This window comes from Triplophysa rosa, linkage group LG10 (genome assembly GCF_024868665.1).
Source record: "Triplophysa rosa linkage group LG10, Trosa_1v2, whole genome shotgun sequence".
Taxonomy (NCBI): Eukaryota; Metazoa; Chordata; class Actinopteri; order Cypriniformes; family Nemacheilidae; genus Triplophysa; species Triplophysa rosa.
The window spans coordinates 17,727,204-17,743,680 of record NC_079899.1 but is presented as its reverse complement, the minus strand read 5'-3'; the positions used below and the strand labels follow the sequence as shown (position 1 = coordinate 17,743,680).

General features: G+C 38.5%; 2 protein-coding genes across 9 annotated transcripts in view; one reads left to right on the top strand and one right to left on the bottom strand.

The window, feature by feature from the left end:
- The window catches only part of si:ch211-63b16.4 (kinesin-like protein KIF22), an 11,042-nt gene extending 2,823 nt beyond the window's left edge, over nt 1-8,219 (top strand). For 5 of the 6 annotated variants that reach the window (XM_057344693.1, XM_057344691.1, XM_057344690.1 and 2 more), the window contains 14 exons: nt 146-177; nt 328-351; nt 572-676; nt 1,364-1,443; nt 1,515-1,668; nt 2,173-2,259; nt 2,742-2,934; nt 4,226-4,641; nt 5,034-5,225; nt 5,363-5,455; nt 6,351-6,398; nt 6,475-6,661; nt 6,784-6,895; nt 7,209-7,341. In XM_057344693.1, the coding sequence (XP_057200676.1) occupies nt 146-177; nt 328-351; nt 572-676; nt 1,364-1,443; nt 1,515-1,668; nt 2,173-2,259; nt 2,742-2,934; nt 4,226-4,641; nt 5,034-5,225; nt 5,363-5,455; nt 6,351-6,398; nt 6,475-6,661; nt 6,784-6,895; nt 7,209-7,341 (1,856 nt within the window). Of the gene's footprint in view, nt 1-145; nt 178-327; nt 352-571; nt 677-1,363; nt 1,444-1,514; nt 1,669-2,172; nt 2,260-2,741; nt 2,935-4,225; nt 4,642-5,033; nt 5,226-5,362; nt 5,456-6,350; nt 6,399-6,474; nt 6,662-6,783; nt 6,896-7,208; nt 7,364-8,134 lie in introns of those variants that run through there. The other variant, XM_057344689.1, reaches the window with a different exon arrangement.
- Nucleotides 8,097-12,743, bottom strand: LOC130560709 (protein FAM161A-like). 3 transcript variants are annotated; one of them, XM_057344695.1, is made up of 4 exons: nt 12,359-12,743; nt 11,747-11,913; nt 10,176-10,257; nt 8,097-8,967 (listed from the first exon to the last, which is right to left on the bottom strand). In XM_057344695.1, the coding sequence occupies exons 1-4, from the start codon at nt 12,590-12,592 to the stop codon at nt 8,107-8,109; spliced, it is 1,344 nt and encodes a 447-aa protein (XP_057200678.1). In that variant the 5' UTR covers nt 12,593-12,743; the 3' UTR covers nt 8,097-8,106. The 3 variants fall into 3 exon arrangements, with proteins under 3 accessions (XP_057200678.1, XP_057200679.1, XP_057200680.1); XM_057344696.1 differs by having other exon boundaries at nt 8,097-8,964; XM_057344697.1 differs by having other exon boundaries at nt 11,747-11,889.
- Between the last annotated feature and the right edge of the window lie 3,734 nt (nt 12,744-16,477).

The window sequence follows — 16,477 nt, the reverse complement described above, 5'->3', positions numbered from 1 at the left end:
GAGCATACCAGAACCTCCCACAGGGCCTCCCAGAACCCCCTGCAGGAGGATGTTGCAAACTCACAGTTTTGCTTTGTAAGGATATTCTGTTAATATAAATCTGATTAACTGCCTCCCTTTATGTGCATGTTTTTTATGGATGCAGGGGGAGTTTTAACTGCTAGCAAACTCACGCTGGTAAGCTGATAGCATCAAAGATTCCTCTCAGCATAACTTCAACAATTAGATATTATTTACATTAAAAACAAATTCTTGACATGTCGCAAGCGCCATGTTTGTGTATGGATTAACCATAGATTATAAAGCATGCGTGCTGTTTTATTTTAGGTGGACCTGGCAAGCTCAGGAAAAGTAAGTTTGTGTGTTACTCTGAAATGTGTTACATTCTAACAATGAGGCTTTTAAAAGAAATAAAAGAAATGTAATTCAATAACCTAAATATGAAAAATATCAATATGGTGTCGCTCAAATTAACCATCTGCTTACATTCAATTCTAACTGTATAAATAGCACATATGATGTTCTGCTTTATTATTGATCAAGCTTTCTTTATTTTCCACCGTTACATCAGTGTCGTAATTCTGCGTCTCCCGGTGTGAAGAGAACGATCAACACTACAAATGACAACCCACAAGAGGCTAAGATGCTAAAACGCTCCCTCACCATATTCGGAAATGTTTGTAATACTTCATGTTTGTGCTTTGTCTTATTGCAGTTTGCCAATCAGATAGAGGACAGTTTTGAAGAGCACGTTGCGTTGAGTGTCATCCGGATCTCTGGTGGTTATTTTGTTCCCATCAGTCTAAGAGCTGTAGCTTAATCATATCATCGTGTTGGCTGCATATACAGGAAATTAGAAACAGGATATGTGAACATATCTTTCCATTTAGGAAAGGGGGATGTCATGTCACAGCAAACACAAACATATTTAAGGAGAATATTGGACTTTTTAGTTGCTTGGGGGGGCTTCATTCCTGTAAAGGAAGAGCGGAAAAGGTTGTCATTGTTTTTTTTTAGCATCATTGCATTTTAAACCCATATTACAGTCATACAGGTTTTGTCATTTCAAACCTGTATGACTTTCTTCCGCAGAACAGAAAAGAAGATATTTTGAAGAATGTTGGTAACCGAACTACGGTGGCACCCATTCACCTCTATTGTATGGACACAAAACACAATGCAAGTCAATGGGTACAGCCGATGTTCGGTTACCAACATTCTTCAAAATATCTTCTTTTGTGTTCTGCGGAAGAGAGAAAGTCATACAGGTTTGAAATGACAAGAGGGTGAGTAAATGATGACAGAATTGTCATTTTTGGGTGAACTATCCCTTTAATATATTTGTTCTTTTGTTCCTCCTCAGGTGATTTTTGCTCTCAGCTCTGTGGGGTGTCAGCATGTACCATACAGAGAATCTAAACTGACCCGAGCTCTCAGAGACTGGTGAGCAGCGTGATCATTATTCAAGTCACTTTCTTCACATCAGATTAATGTTATTTTGCCGTCTGCTTTAGTTTGGGAGGAAACTGCCGGACGTGTTTAGTGGTGACCGTGTCGTCTCACTCGCCTTTGTCTGAGACTCTCAGCTCTCTGCAGTTTGCCTCCAGAGCCATGGCCGTGCCTTCACGGCCCATATATACATCTCAGTTACATTACACACCTGAACAGGTATACACACGGCATACTTTAAAGGAACAGTTCACCCAAAAATGAAAATTCTGTGATCATTCACTCACCCTCAAGTTGTTGCAAATCTGTATCAATGTATTTGTTCTGATGAACACAAAGAAAGATGTTTGGAAGAATGCTTGTGACCAAACAGTTCTTGGCCACCATTGACCATAGTAGGAAAAATTCTTTGTAAATTTCTTTGTTCCGTTGAACACACAAAAAAGATATTTTGAAGATTGTAGGAAAGCAAACCGTTTTGGGGCACTTTTGTCTATCATTGTCAATTTTTCTTATATGATAGTCAATGTTGGCCAAGAACTGTTTGGTTACAAGCATTCATGCAAATATCTTAATCTGTGTTCATTAGAACAAAAAAATGTATACAGATTTTGAACAACTTGAGAATGAGTAAACAAAGACTCATTTTTTTGGTTCCTTTAAGAATATAGTGTCCCTCAAAGTGTGAAACACGGATTTGAAGCTCATCGTTCAATGTTTCAGATGTGTTCATCTTATCTAAATGGAAAGAAAGAAGTGAATCATCTGAACAGACAGCAGGTTTTACCTCCGGTCGGATCCGACAGAAGGGTGAGAAGCTTGTGTGTCGGCTGAAATTCGTACGCATAACCAGCACATATTCACTTGACATGATATATAGCTTCACTTTAAACCCTGAAAGTGTTTGTATGTCAAGTGCCCTTTCCCAGCTGAGTGAGTCGTAAAAATGAAAGAAGCAACTTTTATGTTGCTCATCAGTTTGACACGTCGTTTGAATAGTTTTGCTTCTTCTGTCCTGTTTCTAAAGCTACAGAATGTGTGAAATAACTTCAGCAGGATCGAATGAGCTGAAGGAGGACAGCGGTGCTCTAAATATACTCATCATTTATATTAGAACTTGAAAAAAAAACTGGAAAAATGGTGTACACATTTCTATTGAATTCCAATTTAACGTGTGATCAAATATTTAAAGCTTGAAAAATCGATGTAAAACGAAACACGACTTTAAAAATTCACTAGATGTATTTCATATATCTTATGTAACTTTACTGACGTTTTTTGTCTATTTTCAGTCCCAGACTTGCTCGCTCCCCATCCTCTTGAGCTCATGCAGTCCCTCTGAACCCAAACCCAGCTCAAGCCACTGTGGAGAAATGCTGGAGCTCAGGTCTTTTCTCCCTCAGTTAGAGAAACCAGGTCAAACTGAACCAGGTGGGCGTTATAGCCGTGGATCTCGACCTGTGGATGAAAGGAACAAAGCTGATGGTAATAAACTAAGCTCCATTCACTACTTTAGCCTTTGAATGTAGGAGTAAGATGTTGTACAAGATCTCTTAAAGGGATAGTTCACCCAAAAATGAATTACTCAACCTCAAGTTTTTTCAAACCTGTTGAACACATAGTAAGATATTTGGAAGAATGTTAGCAACTGAGATTTCTGGGGCACCATTGACTACCCAGAACTGTTTGTTTTGCTAAATTCTTTAAAAATGTTTAAAAGAACAAAAAAACACATAATTCTTTCTACTATGTTATACAATGGTGCCCCAGAAATCTCAGTTGCTAACATTCTTCCAAATATCTTTCTTTGTGTTCAACCAAACAAAGACATTTATACAGGTTCGGAATGACTTGAGGGTGAGTACTTCATGACAGAATTATTATTTTTGGGTGAACTATCCCTTTCAAGACAAGGGCCCTATCGTACACCCGGCACCAGGCGCAACGCGAGTGTATTTTGTTGGTTTCAGTCCGATGCAGTTATCGTTTTCACGTTCTGCGCCACATTGTTTAAATAGCAAATGCATTTGCACCCATGGGCGTGCTTGTCTGAAAATGAGGTGTGTTCAGGCGCATTGTTGGCGCGTTGCTATTTTGGGGAAACTGAAATAGACTGCGTCACTGACCCACTGAAACCTGGTCTAAAGTCAATGGCGCAATATGTTTTGGTTATTTAATGAGCGCATTAGTAATATGCGCCTATAGGCGGGTGCACATCGCTTGTCCATTCTGCTTACTACACAGAGAGGGACGAGAAGCACACACAAACAAGCCAAATATTAAAAATAAATGGACTACAATGTAAAAGATTGTTATTGTATTGTAAAAGATTGTACCGCCGTGGCGTGACCGCAACTGGCTCTTAAAGGGAATGGGAGATGAGACTCTGATTGGTTTACTACATGTTTTGCCCAAAACACACCCATGATTCAATAAGAGAATAGGGACACCCTTTTAGACCATGCGCCTGGCGCACTGACAGTTTTCCCCGTCCTTAAACTAACAAAAGTGGATTCGGAAACGCCCACTTGCGCTTTCGACCATGCCCTTAGATCGTTAAAATAGGGCCTTAAAGAGTTGGGACTAGGCTAAAGAGAGCATTTGATTGGACAAAATAAGTGACTGCAGTATGAGTCATCAGTATTGTCTGTTTACCTACAAGAAAAAAAGAATGTTGTAAATGTGTTGCCTTTGTCTGTACACTTGGCATATTGATGATAAAAAAGCAAACAGATAGAGTAAAAACCATAAAACGACAACTTTAACTGTTTTGCAGCTAGACTGACCCGCTCCCTATCTCGCTGCCTCTCTGGGGTTGTTCTCCATGATGCTGGAGGGAGTGAAAAACATGCAAAAGTACTGGAGTTTTCACCTGGACCCCGGCATTCTGTAGAGAGGCTCTCCATGACGACTCTTGAACCCTCTGTAGCATCTTCAACCGCCGTGGAGTGTCCCAACTGTAGCCGGGAGCGAAAGATCAGAGAGGAATACGATAAGATTATCGTTCAGGCCAGAAGAGACAAAGATGCTTTGAGTCAAAAACTATTAGAACTAGAGAACGAGCTGAAGAGGAGAGGAAAAGAGGAGAGAGACGATGAAGCAACCAGGGAAACAAAATTAAATGGACTTACAGAGAAAGCAGGACCTAACAGCAGGACATCAGATGTCTCAGAAGGTCTAAAGACTGCAGAGGTACCAACACATCAGAGCAAGAGATTAAAAATGATAGTTCACCCCAAAACAAGCATTTTCCCCCTCATTTATGCCCCCTCATGTCATTCCATACCAAGATATTTTGAAGAATGTTGGCAACCAAATAACATTGGCCTTCCATTGTATGCACACAGACATTTCTCAAAATATATTATTTTGTGTTTCACCCAAGAAAGAGTCATACACAGCTTTTCAGTGACATGAGTGTGAAAAAACGATGACAAACAATTGGGTTAACTATTCCTTTGATGCTTTTTTAATGTTTTTAAAAATGCGCCTTCTTAAAATTTAGGTTGCAGGTGTCAATGCCTGAGATCTGTGTATAAAACAAACATTAATGCTGAAAAGTCTCTATGTGTCATTCACTGTAGGTGTGTGTGCAAACAGAAGCAGATGGTTTGAAAGCAGATTTGTGTGTGTGTCGTGAAAGAGAGAAGTTCCTGATAGAGACATTGCATTCTGAGAGACAGAGAACGACCCAGGACACTCAAGAACTGTACGTCCAGCTCAACAGAGTACAAGAGCAAAACAACCAGCTCATGTCAACACTTCACAAGCAGCGGGTATATCACACATCCTAGCATAATCTAGAAATTCTATGGAAAATTGTAAAAATCTCTGCAACAATATCCAATATGCAGATTGATCCAATCTGCACTAAATGTGATCCTGTTATTATATTTGCTGTTTGTATTGGAAGGAGAACCTTCTGGCAGAACTGCAAAGCAGCAGAGAGGAGCTTGAAAAACAAGAGAATGCATCTCTTACCATTAACCAGCTCAGGACTGAAAAGGTTTCTCATTTTTACACCTGTACTGCATTTGTCAGTACTTTTACAATTATTTTCATAGAGGACATATGCTGCAAAAATACAAAAAAAGCTGCGTCTCAATTCGAAGGCTGCGTCCTCTGAAGGTCGCATTTGTTGAGCCCATGGCATCGAGGATGTTTCGCTTATCTTAAAGTCCCAGTGAAATAAAAAATGACAATTCTTTTTTTCATGAAATATTGCAGCATTTATAGTAAATAGCTTACCGTAAAAAAGAGCGCAACTTCCGTTTTTTTGCTGAAGTTGCGATCGTTTTTACTTCCGTATTCTGACACATTTCCGAGTGAAAGGTAATTTCAAAGGAGAAAAGTAGTGGGCGAGGCTTGCGTTTTTCACTGCGAATTGATTGGATGTGTAAAAACAGCTGTTGCATTGATTTTGAAATGAAACTGGCAGCAGATCGACATTTGAAAGGGAGGAGTGAACGGATGCTCCGGCCAAGCCGTCTAATTTACCTCATTTGAGATGGATAGTCATTTCAGGGGGGAAGTGCATTTTCAGATTTTAACTGAAGATTATGAGGGTACATGAATTTTAAAAAGAAAATGACCCACATTGATAAGCTATTTGCTATAAACGCTGCAATATTTCGTGAAAAAATAAAAATTGTCAATTTTTATTTCACTAGGACTTTAAGAAGAAATCACTGTAGCTTCATTCTTATCTTGAAATGTAAAGGTTGCATTTCTGAAATAAAACCTTAAGGAATAAATGTTTATTTGAATGTTTATTGTATTATTTTATTAAATGCGACCTCCGGAGGACACTGCCTTCCTCTTGACAGCAACTACAGTGATATTAGATGTGTGTTGCCCTCTATTGGTCGATCATGTGAACTGTAACTTAATTTTGTTTACAGGGTGAATTAATGTCACATTTAGAGGACACCAAAAGTTCCTATGAAAAGGTAAACATTTTCCTTTGTACTTTCTCTAAGTTAATAAATAAAATTAAGATGTCTTGTATGAATATTGCCTCTACAGGTGTGTATGGAGAATTCCAGTTTGAGACAAAAACTGAAGTCATTTCTGAGGGAGATCAACTCTGCACCCTTCAGCGGGTCCAGTGGTGCAGACACAGATACACATATGCACACGGTCACAACAAATACTGAGATGATCGTTGTATCGCACCATGTGTCTCAGCAGGGCCCTGCAAGTCCCAAGCAAGGTGAGTAATCCAGATGATCACATTTTCATTATGAATTATAAGTATATATATCAGACTAAAATTTACATTTGACTTTTCCGTTTAATGTTTATGTTATTGATGTGCTGTTATCACATCAACAGGAAGCCAATGTTGCTTCAGTCAGTTTCAACATCCTGAGATGGAGTCTGAAACCACAAACAGTAGCGACTGTGAACGGCATCTGTATAAACCCAAAAACCTGTACAAGCAGTTGTAAGCCTCTTCTCAGTTAAAACACTATACCATTCAAAAGTTTAGCGTCAGTTTATCATTATTTTGTTTATTACATTTTTGCTTTGTATTAAAAGAAATTAATATATTGGCACAATTTTATTTTTCTCCAGATAGTTCTAATTTCAAACAATCCACATTCACATGTAAAGGTTTTTCATTTATGATCATGACAGTCACGTGTCCCTAAACTTTTGTATGGTACTGTATCTCAGAAACCATCTTAGAGTTTAGAGAAGTCTGTCATGTCTGTCATACTTTATTTAGTGGCGTTGGTTCTGTGTGGGTTCTGCAGGAGGAGAGAACACAGTCTGCTGCTGGACGTGATGTTGGTTCTGTACAGGAGAGAGTGGTTCCTTCAAGATGCCATACCATACGTAAGGCGTACACTCAGGAAGTGTGGACTAAAGCCTGAAGATATAGACTAATGACTCTGTGCTTGTACAGTATGTGAGTGAAAAAGAACAGTATAAGTGGTATAAGTGTATTAAATAACAAATGTTTAGGCCAAGTGTCAGTTATTAAAAAGAAATACCACCCTTGTAATGGAAAATATATCTGTAGGGAAAGATCTGTGGTTACAGAGTCATTTATTTACATTTGGCATAGTATTTTATATCTGCATTATGTGTAACTTAAAGGAACAGTTAACCCAAAAATGAAAGTGAACTGTCCCTTTAAGTCTTTTTGATCTGAATTTCACTAACTTTATTTACAAACCAGTTAAAAGAGACTATTAAACAAGCTGTGTATTTTACATTCATTGTACTTCATTCTTTTTTTTCTACAGTGACACAATGAAATACTCAAAACTTGTACTTCAGTTTCTATCACACCACTTTTTATCTACATGGTTAAAGGTGCAGTAAGCAAATTCTAAGAAGTGAATTCTAAGGAATGCTTGTTCACTCTCGCTCTCTAATTGGCTACGAATGTCATGTTGTGTGGATTGGTTCAATACTTTTTCATGTTTGCTCTTTACACAGCCGGGACTATGTGCAATATTTTATCAACACACACAGAGAACTGGCATTTAGCAAATATTCACAGAATTGTTTATTTGGGTGCTCAGCGTTTCTCAGAAATCCCTTACTCCACCTTTAATGCTGGTCATATAGTGACTAATAATTTGTTTGTTTCTCCGTTGAATGGTTTAGTCTGTCTGTCTGTAGTCTGTCTGTCTGTAAGCATATTTAAACACTGATATAATCACTTTTGCAGGTGTGTGTGAGCTCCTGGCTGTGGGAAAAGCTGGCCCTGCGTAGGGGATGAATGTAGGACCAATCTCTCTCTCTGTTCCTCTTTCTCTCCAATTCTTCCTCCACCTGGAGCATACCCTTGGTCTTCCATTTCCAGATGGAAAATTCATTGGGATACTCCTCATCAACGTTCTCTCCTTCCTGCAGCGTGTCCTCCAGGATGCTAGGGGGCAGTGTCGAGCGTCTACGATTCTGTCGCTGTATTGTGTTCAGACTTTCTGCCTTGTACATCTGGTAGTTTGGTGAGCTTGACCTATATAGAGACTTCGGCCCCGGCCTGGCTTTGAATATCTTTCTCTCTTCTTTGGCTGTCAGGTTGTTTATTTCATCCGCTAATTTTTTCTCTTTTTTCTTTTGCTCTCTTTCGATAAAGCTAAATGGTTTCTGGGGGATGGGAGGGGCACTGTATTGGGTGCCTCGCTGGTTTCCATGGTGACCCTGATCGGTCGGATTGTTTTGATGCTTATTTGGGCGTTTATTGAAGTCACAGAAAGTCGTGTAAGTTGAGACGGGGGCCGGTTTAGCCCGAAACTTTTTGCCGCATTCTTTCAGCTCATCCAGTTCTCTCCTCAGCCTTTCGTTTTCTAGCGCCATCACGGAGCGAGTTTTCATGTTACGTCGCTTTCGCTCCTCCTCGCGTAGCATCATGTGAAACGGTTTGGGAACGGTTATTTTGGAATTCTGTCTCAGGCTGTCTGAAGTGTCCCAGGTCCTGTCCTTCACCTGATTGTGAAATGGTTTCTGTTGAGAGCAGGATGACTTTTTGAGCTCCTCAAAGGAGTTCTGTGGACTCTGCTGAGAAAAAAATGTGGGGTGCATGTCAGAAGTGTACACTTGGTTATACAATTTGGTTGGAAGCTGTCTCTACTTTTCTAATAAAAAGTTAGTTCACTACTAGGAGATGGAGATGGTCTAGACTGATGACTAATATTTATATTTTGCAATAGGCTTACACAATCAGTTGTTATGTGTCTATACTATAATGACCTTTGGTGAATATAGTACAAGAACTGCAAAATTGTAATCAATTTTAAATAACCAATTAAATGACTAATATCTAAAAGTCTGCTTTTTGAAAGTGTTAAAAGTTTCTTTTGCTTTTAAAGTCTCCTTGAAACGGAAGTTGCGATTGTCTTCTTTTCCGTATGGTGACGTGTACAACACTGTGTAAAACACTTAGGGCCCTATTGTACACCCATCGCAACGCGGCGCAGCGCAAGTGTTTTTGCTAGTTTCCGCCCGATGCAGTTCTCATTTTCCCGTCCTGCGCCGCATTGTTTAAATAGCAAATTCATTTGCACTCATTTCTGCGCCCTTGGGCGTGTTGGTCTAAAAAAGAGGTGTGCTCAGGCACATTGTTGGCGCGTTGCTATTTTGAGGAACTGAAAATAGACTGCGCCATAAACCAACTCAAACCTGGTCTTAAGTCAATGGCACAATATATATTTTTTCACAGCCTCTTGCTGCTCTCTTTCTTTTAACTAGCAGGGCTAGTGCTATCGCTTGCTTTTTAGCACGTGACAGATACATATTTTGCTGCTGACCGAAAGGTAAAACAACTATCAAAGCCTACTTTGCTCTGGCCAGCGCAGCGCAAACCGAAGGGCTGCGCTGAACCCAGCAGCCAGTGCAGCGTATTGCGCATCCTGTGTGCAAGTTGCTTAAGTAGCGAATCCGCCATGGCGCGAGCGCAACTTTCTCTTAAAGGGAATGAGAGATGAGACTCTGATTGGTTTACTGCACGTTACGCCCAAAAAACACCCATTACTCATTAAGAGAATCAGGACAATCCGTTGAGACCATGCGCCCGGGCACACCGACCGTTTTCCCGTCGTTAAATTATCAAAAGTGGATTCGGACACGCCCTGAGTGCACCTGTGCCGTGCGCTTAGATCGTGAAAATAGTGCCCTTAGACTTTTCCTGTTTGATTTCATGGTGACTTTAAAGCATCTTCCACCTGCTCAGACACATTCGATTCTGATCTACCCAAGGTCATACTGACCTTTAAATTCAGATTAGATACACCACTCTTCAGAAGGACCGCTGACACCTTGCTGCCAACCTGCGTGAGTTCCACCTGTTCACTATGGCAAGAAGTCAAAGGTCAGACATCTGACTGTCACGGGTGTGGTGGACAGAACCCAAGCGCAGACAGAAATGAAGGGGTTAACACAAAAGACTTTAATAAAACAAACAAAAACTCACGAGGGGGTGTCAACACGAACGAACTAAAATACAAAACTAGAACAAAACACTTCCCTCAAAGGGGCAAGAAAAACTAAACTATATGTGACACAACGTCAAAGCAGGGTATGGTAATCCAAAATAAACAAACAAGGCACAGTCACTCACAGTACAAGGAACTCTGGACGTCACATAGAACACAAGCACAACGAACGAGCACAGGACAATGAAACATGAGGGCATTTTAAAGGGAGACAAACAAAGGAAGATAACGAGAGGCAGGTGAGGAACATAAGACACGGCAGGGAAGCAATACGGGAAACGAGAGGGGCGGGGCTAATGATGAGACACGAGAAAGCACATGGCATGTCAAAAGATAAACACCCCATGACTTTCTCACACTAAACATAAGGGATCTGTCACGATCCTGCCACAAGACTAGAAAATCCTGAACAAGAAGGCAGGACCATGACATCTGACATTGTGTTTTTATACGTCTGTGATCTGAACGTACAGTTTAGGGACAATTCAATAAGATGAGCATGAGATAAGTAACTTTAACTATTGATCAGTATTTGCATATTTGAAATTGTTTCCATTTTTCAGCACATCTGACAATTAACAAATCGTCGCCTTGGAATTGTAAGGTTCTCTTTGACATTTTTTGTCAAAATTTAGTTAATCACAACCTTTTGACAACTTATTTACATTGTGTCATGCTTTTTCCTTATGTTGTGTACATTTTTGGGGAAGGTTTTATCTGCAGTCAAATGAAATGCAAAAACGTTGAAGCTCTACATCTCAGCTCAGAATGCAGATATTCAAAACCTTATAATTCCAAGGCAACGGCATGTTATGAATAAATGAAAAAGTCTGAATAAGTTTGGTATTTGAGTTGACAATTACAACAAATTATTAGTTCACCTAAAATAGTTCACATAAAATGATAATTCTGTCATGGTTTACTCGCCCTTACATTGTTTTGAACCTGTATAATTATAATTATATATATTGTGGAGGACAAAATAAGTTAAAAATGATGATGCCTGTTCGAGTCAATAAAAGTAAATAGTAAGTAAATAATGAATAGTCTCACTCATGCCAAGAGGCCTCATGCAATGTTAATAAATGTTGTAATACTTTTGTGATGCTTTTTTAGAGCACCATTAACATAAAGCGGTGTGAACATCCAGCCCCACATCTCATTTTATATTCAGTAAATGATGAAAAATTATCTTTGTGTGGAGAATCCCTTCAAGTAAATGGGCAAGTTTTTTTTTTTTTTTTTTATCCCTCTAAGGTCAAGTTTGGTTTATTCCCATACAGTTTAGCACAGACCTCTCTGTTTCTCCCTCATTTCCTTTGCCAGTGCTCATCTGTCTCTCTCACCGGCTGGACACGAGCTGTCTTTCGTTCTGACCAGGTGCGAGCTGGTTCAGGTACAGTTTCTCCAGCTCAGCGATGTTTCGCGTGTGTTCTCTCTTCAGTCCTTGTAATTTGGTGTAGTATTCCTGGTTGGACAACACCTGTCTCTGCAGATGAGACACTGCACATGACTGGGCAGAGTCAGGATCATAGAATTTACTCACACTCTCTGCTGTATTCTGCTGCTCACACTGCCGATAGACAGCGACAAATGAACAATTCTAGTAAAACATGATTGAAAAAATAAGTAGGAAAAGTTTGAACTAAATTAACCTCTCATGTGATGCTTATACAGGTATAGCCGTGCTTATATAGTTATATAGTGTTCATGACATTTCAGACATTATGGGCATTGGCACAATGCAACACATAATGGTTGATACTATTTAATTTTATTTGGAGACATCAGAGCAAAAATGAACGAAAGCCAAGTCTAATTGTGTCTCAGCTGATATTAAATTTAGCTAAAATAATTTGATTATGTCAAGGGTTCATTCTTAGTATTGCAATTACTTGAATTAAGCTCTAACAAAGAAGAAATAAAATAATAAAATAGAAATAGAAAAGAATAATTACCTCTGTGCTTTGAACAATATCAGTCAATGAACAAGAATAATCCTTTTCCTCTCCAAACAATGCCTGAAGTTCACTCGGCAGCAGCATCTCAGTGCGCAGTATTGGGGTCATACTAAGATGTTGTTTTCTTTGCTGCTCTTGAATCTTCTGTAATATAGTAGCTTTATATGAATGTGTTCTTGAACTGCATCTCTCTGCTTCCTTTCTTCTGCCAATGTCATTAATTCCTCTCATAAAATGTAGTCTTGCACTACATTTCTGTCTTTGCCATGTTTTAAATCATGATTTCTCACCTCACACGAATGCTCTCAAATGTGCCAGTGAAAGTTTTATCTATGTGGATCAACCCGAAGGGTCACAAACAGAGCCTCGACCAATGCCTGCTCACCATGTGGCCTATATACAGTATTCTTTAAACCCTGATTTACACCTTAAGATGTGATTTAAATCAACTGTCAACATTCCAACTCAAATTAGATTTACAGATTAACAACACCATTAATTACAGTGTCGAGTCAAGGCTGTGAAAAGAGCATCTGAAGGCATTAGTGCAGCACGCATATTAGGATGTCAGCGTCAGTACTCTCAGATATCAAATAAAACGGCATGGCACCTCAGACAAAAAGGCATCAGTTCTCAGCAAAACAGCGTTTGGACTAAGCTCTCGCACAATCAGGGATCGGGTAAAACGGCCTCAGACTAATAGGCATCAGGTCTCGTACAAAAAGGCATCAGGTGAAACGGCCTCAGACTAAAAGGCGTCATCCGAAACGGTCTAATAGGTCGTAATAGGTCATAATATGTATTCTGTACATTTGACAGTTCTCGGACACACCTGCAGAAATCCTGCATGCGCACGTCATCTCCTTGGAATTATAAAGTTCTGTCTGACATTTTTATCAAAATTAAAATATTCACATATTCCTGTTCTGTGACAATTTATTTACATCATGCATTTTTTTTTCTTTACGTTGTGTACATTTTGGGACTTTTTTTAGAAAACAAAAAGGTTTTACCGACAAAGTCAAATGGAATGCATAACTTTTGAAGCTCAAAACTAAGAATGCAGATAGAACCTTAATTCCAAGGTGACAAAATACATAAACATGCCATTATACAGCCTACATAGATGTGCATTTTTATTGCTCAAAGGGTTCTCTTTTATAGCTCAGGAGACTTGAAGGAGTTGTGTTTTTATCAATTTGGTCTCTAAAATTGGTTACACTTTATTTTACAGTGCCCGTGTTACAGTGTAATTATACATTTAAGTACTGAGTAATAAAAAGCAACTACATGTACTTACTATAGGGTTAGGGTTAGGATTAGGGTTTGGGTCAGGGTTAGTTACATGTAATTATGCATAATTTATAGTAAATACTATAGTAAATACATGTAACATGCTTAACAAGGGCACCGTAAAATAAAGTGTTACCCTAAAATTGCTTAGGTTAAATAAAAGCCGAAATTTGTGAAAATACATTGAATTATGTTTAAAATTTATGTAGATTGTATAGGTAAAATAATAAGAGTTCCTTACTGAAATCTTCATTAATATTGACTAATATTTAATAATGATACTTGGCATATCTGAGCTCAGTTTTTCACATTGTTAAGATCTCTTTTGAAACTAATAGAAACATTTGTAAGATTTCCTAAGGAGAAATATATGAGATGCAAGACACTTTATATCATCTATGTTTATTCTTTCTTGAGGAAAAGTTCATAAAAAGTGTCAATGATGTGCCAGAGATACATTTATAGGTGAGGTAGCTAGTTCCAACACCACAATAGTGATTTAAAATCTGAACCCTTCACTGGGGCTCTAGGGCAAATGTCCTTGTTGTTTAAGCTTTTGCATCAAAACGTTTTATTATGTGTAAGTGTAATTTGTTTGTGCTTCTATGTAAGTGTCTGAGAGTGTGTTAAGATCTGTGTTTATGTGTTCAGGGTTAATCAGATTATTGCATTGAGACCTGTATTCAGACAGCTAACAGACACCTGACAGTCCAATCTGTACATCCATCTGCTACCACAAATAAAACAAACAGGTCTAATACTGTTGCCCTGCTTTTAGTCTGAACATTTAGCACAATTGTAAGTATAAGGCCCGATTCACATTTCGTGTCTGAAACCGCGCAGAAAAGACGCGAAATGTGAATCGGGCCTTATACAGCTTTTATACATCTATATTTATTTCAAAAGTTAATATCAATAAATTTACATTCTAGACATTTCTTTATTATTTTGTTTATATAAACAGAGCAGTTCAAAAGAAGCCAAACAATTAACAGTGGCGTGTCTACCGGGAATGAACAGAATGACTCTGACTTTTGGAATGCTATTGTCCAATCAGATTAAAGGATTTAACCCAGTTTATAATGCTGCGTTTTTACCTCGGATTTGGGATATTTCCCACCACAAACACGGAAGTAACCTCTGGATTTAGTTACATTAAATGGTTTAGTAACATTATGCAGAGCCAATCCTTCCTATACGCAAACTACGCAAGTTTTTTGCACCACTCAAGGCCTCCTTGAGTATCGAATCAAAAACACTATAATGTAAACAAAACACGGATTAAACTTTCTGCCTTCGGAGAGTTCTGTTACAAACTTTACAGGAATCATTTGGAAATTTCTTTTTGAATACTTAATTTATTGAATTACTGTGACATAGTCTATGACCATGGCTTCAAAACGAAGCTATCCGTCTGTAGCAAAAAAAACGGCAACAACGTGAAGCAAAAGAACAAGAAGGCGTGTGTTTTTGTACTATTTTCAAAGTCTTATTTAGTTTTGCCAAATTATGCAAGTACAGATTTACAAATTCAGTATTTGTCCACTGGCACACAGTTGGTTTGACTGTGGACGTTCGAAAGTCGTGAATTTAGGGAGTGTCTCTAAAGTTACATACACCTTAATATTCTAACTTCAATAGCATTTACAGGGAATGACTTACAGTCGTGTGTGTGTGTGTGTGTGCGTGTGTGTGTGTGTGTGTGTGGACATGTTTTTATATCCCGGTGGGGACCTAAACCTGAATGCACACCAACACATGGGGACTCGTGTCACCGTGAGGACCAAAATTGAGGTCCCCATGGGAAAAAAAGCTTGTACAGAACAATATTTTTTAAATCTGAAAATGTAAAAAGTTTTCTATGATCTTTAGGTTTAGGGGTAGGGTTAATGGATAAAATATACAGTTTGTACAGTATAAAAAACATTACGCCTATGGACTGTCCCCACGAAGATAGTGAACCAGACATGTGTGTGTGTCACAAAACCAGCTGTACAATGTTCATGTGAGTCTCAGCTGTATTTCGTTTGCCCATGATAATATGAATTTTTTTTGTCATCACATTTAGAGAATAATTGATGTCTTTTCGTTTGCTTAGCTTTCTTGAGTAAAGTATATTTATCATGCTTTATTTTTGTTAATCACTCATTTAATTAGTAAAAAGCCAGATGGTTCCAGAGCCACGTGTTACTTTCGGTAAAGGATTATTTACATGTGAATAAATATTTAATTTAATTTTATATTTAATTGTTCTAACTGTCAGTTTAAGGTTTTTGTCTTTCAGTTTAAATTAATTTAAGTTAATTAATTAATTTCTTATAGTTTACAGATGCTTATCTAATTTGAACTATTGTGACAAGGGCCCCTCACAAAGGTTTGCATAGGGCCCCCAGACGTCTAGGATCGGCACTCATTACACCATTAATGTTACTATTTATTTAGTAGCATTAAAACATTACAAGTAGCTTATCTATTAACCTTAAAATAGCACCGTTCCATACATTATTTCCATGTTGAGGTGGGAATTATCCTAAATCCGAGTGTCTTGAATGCAGAATTACTGTTGAAAAATTCGACATCGCAAACGAAGAGTTGCAGAATACAAATCTAATTCAGTCTTCATATTGTCCATAAGAGGGCAGTGTTGCATTTTAATATTCGCACTAAAGGTTTTTTTACAGTAGGCTTTTAAGGGGATGTGGAACATGGAACAATAAAACCCGAGTAAAATACTAATAATGAATATGAGGTTCTGTAAGGTTAAGCCTAACCTAGCGAACCATCTAGCGAATAAACAGAAAAGCGCATGCATTGAAATAGGGA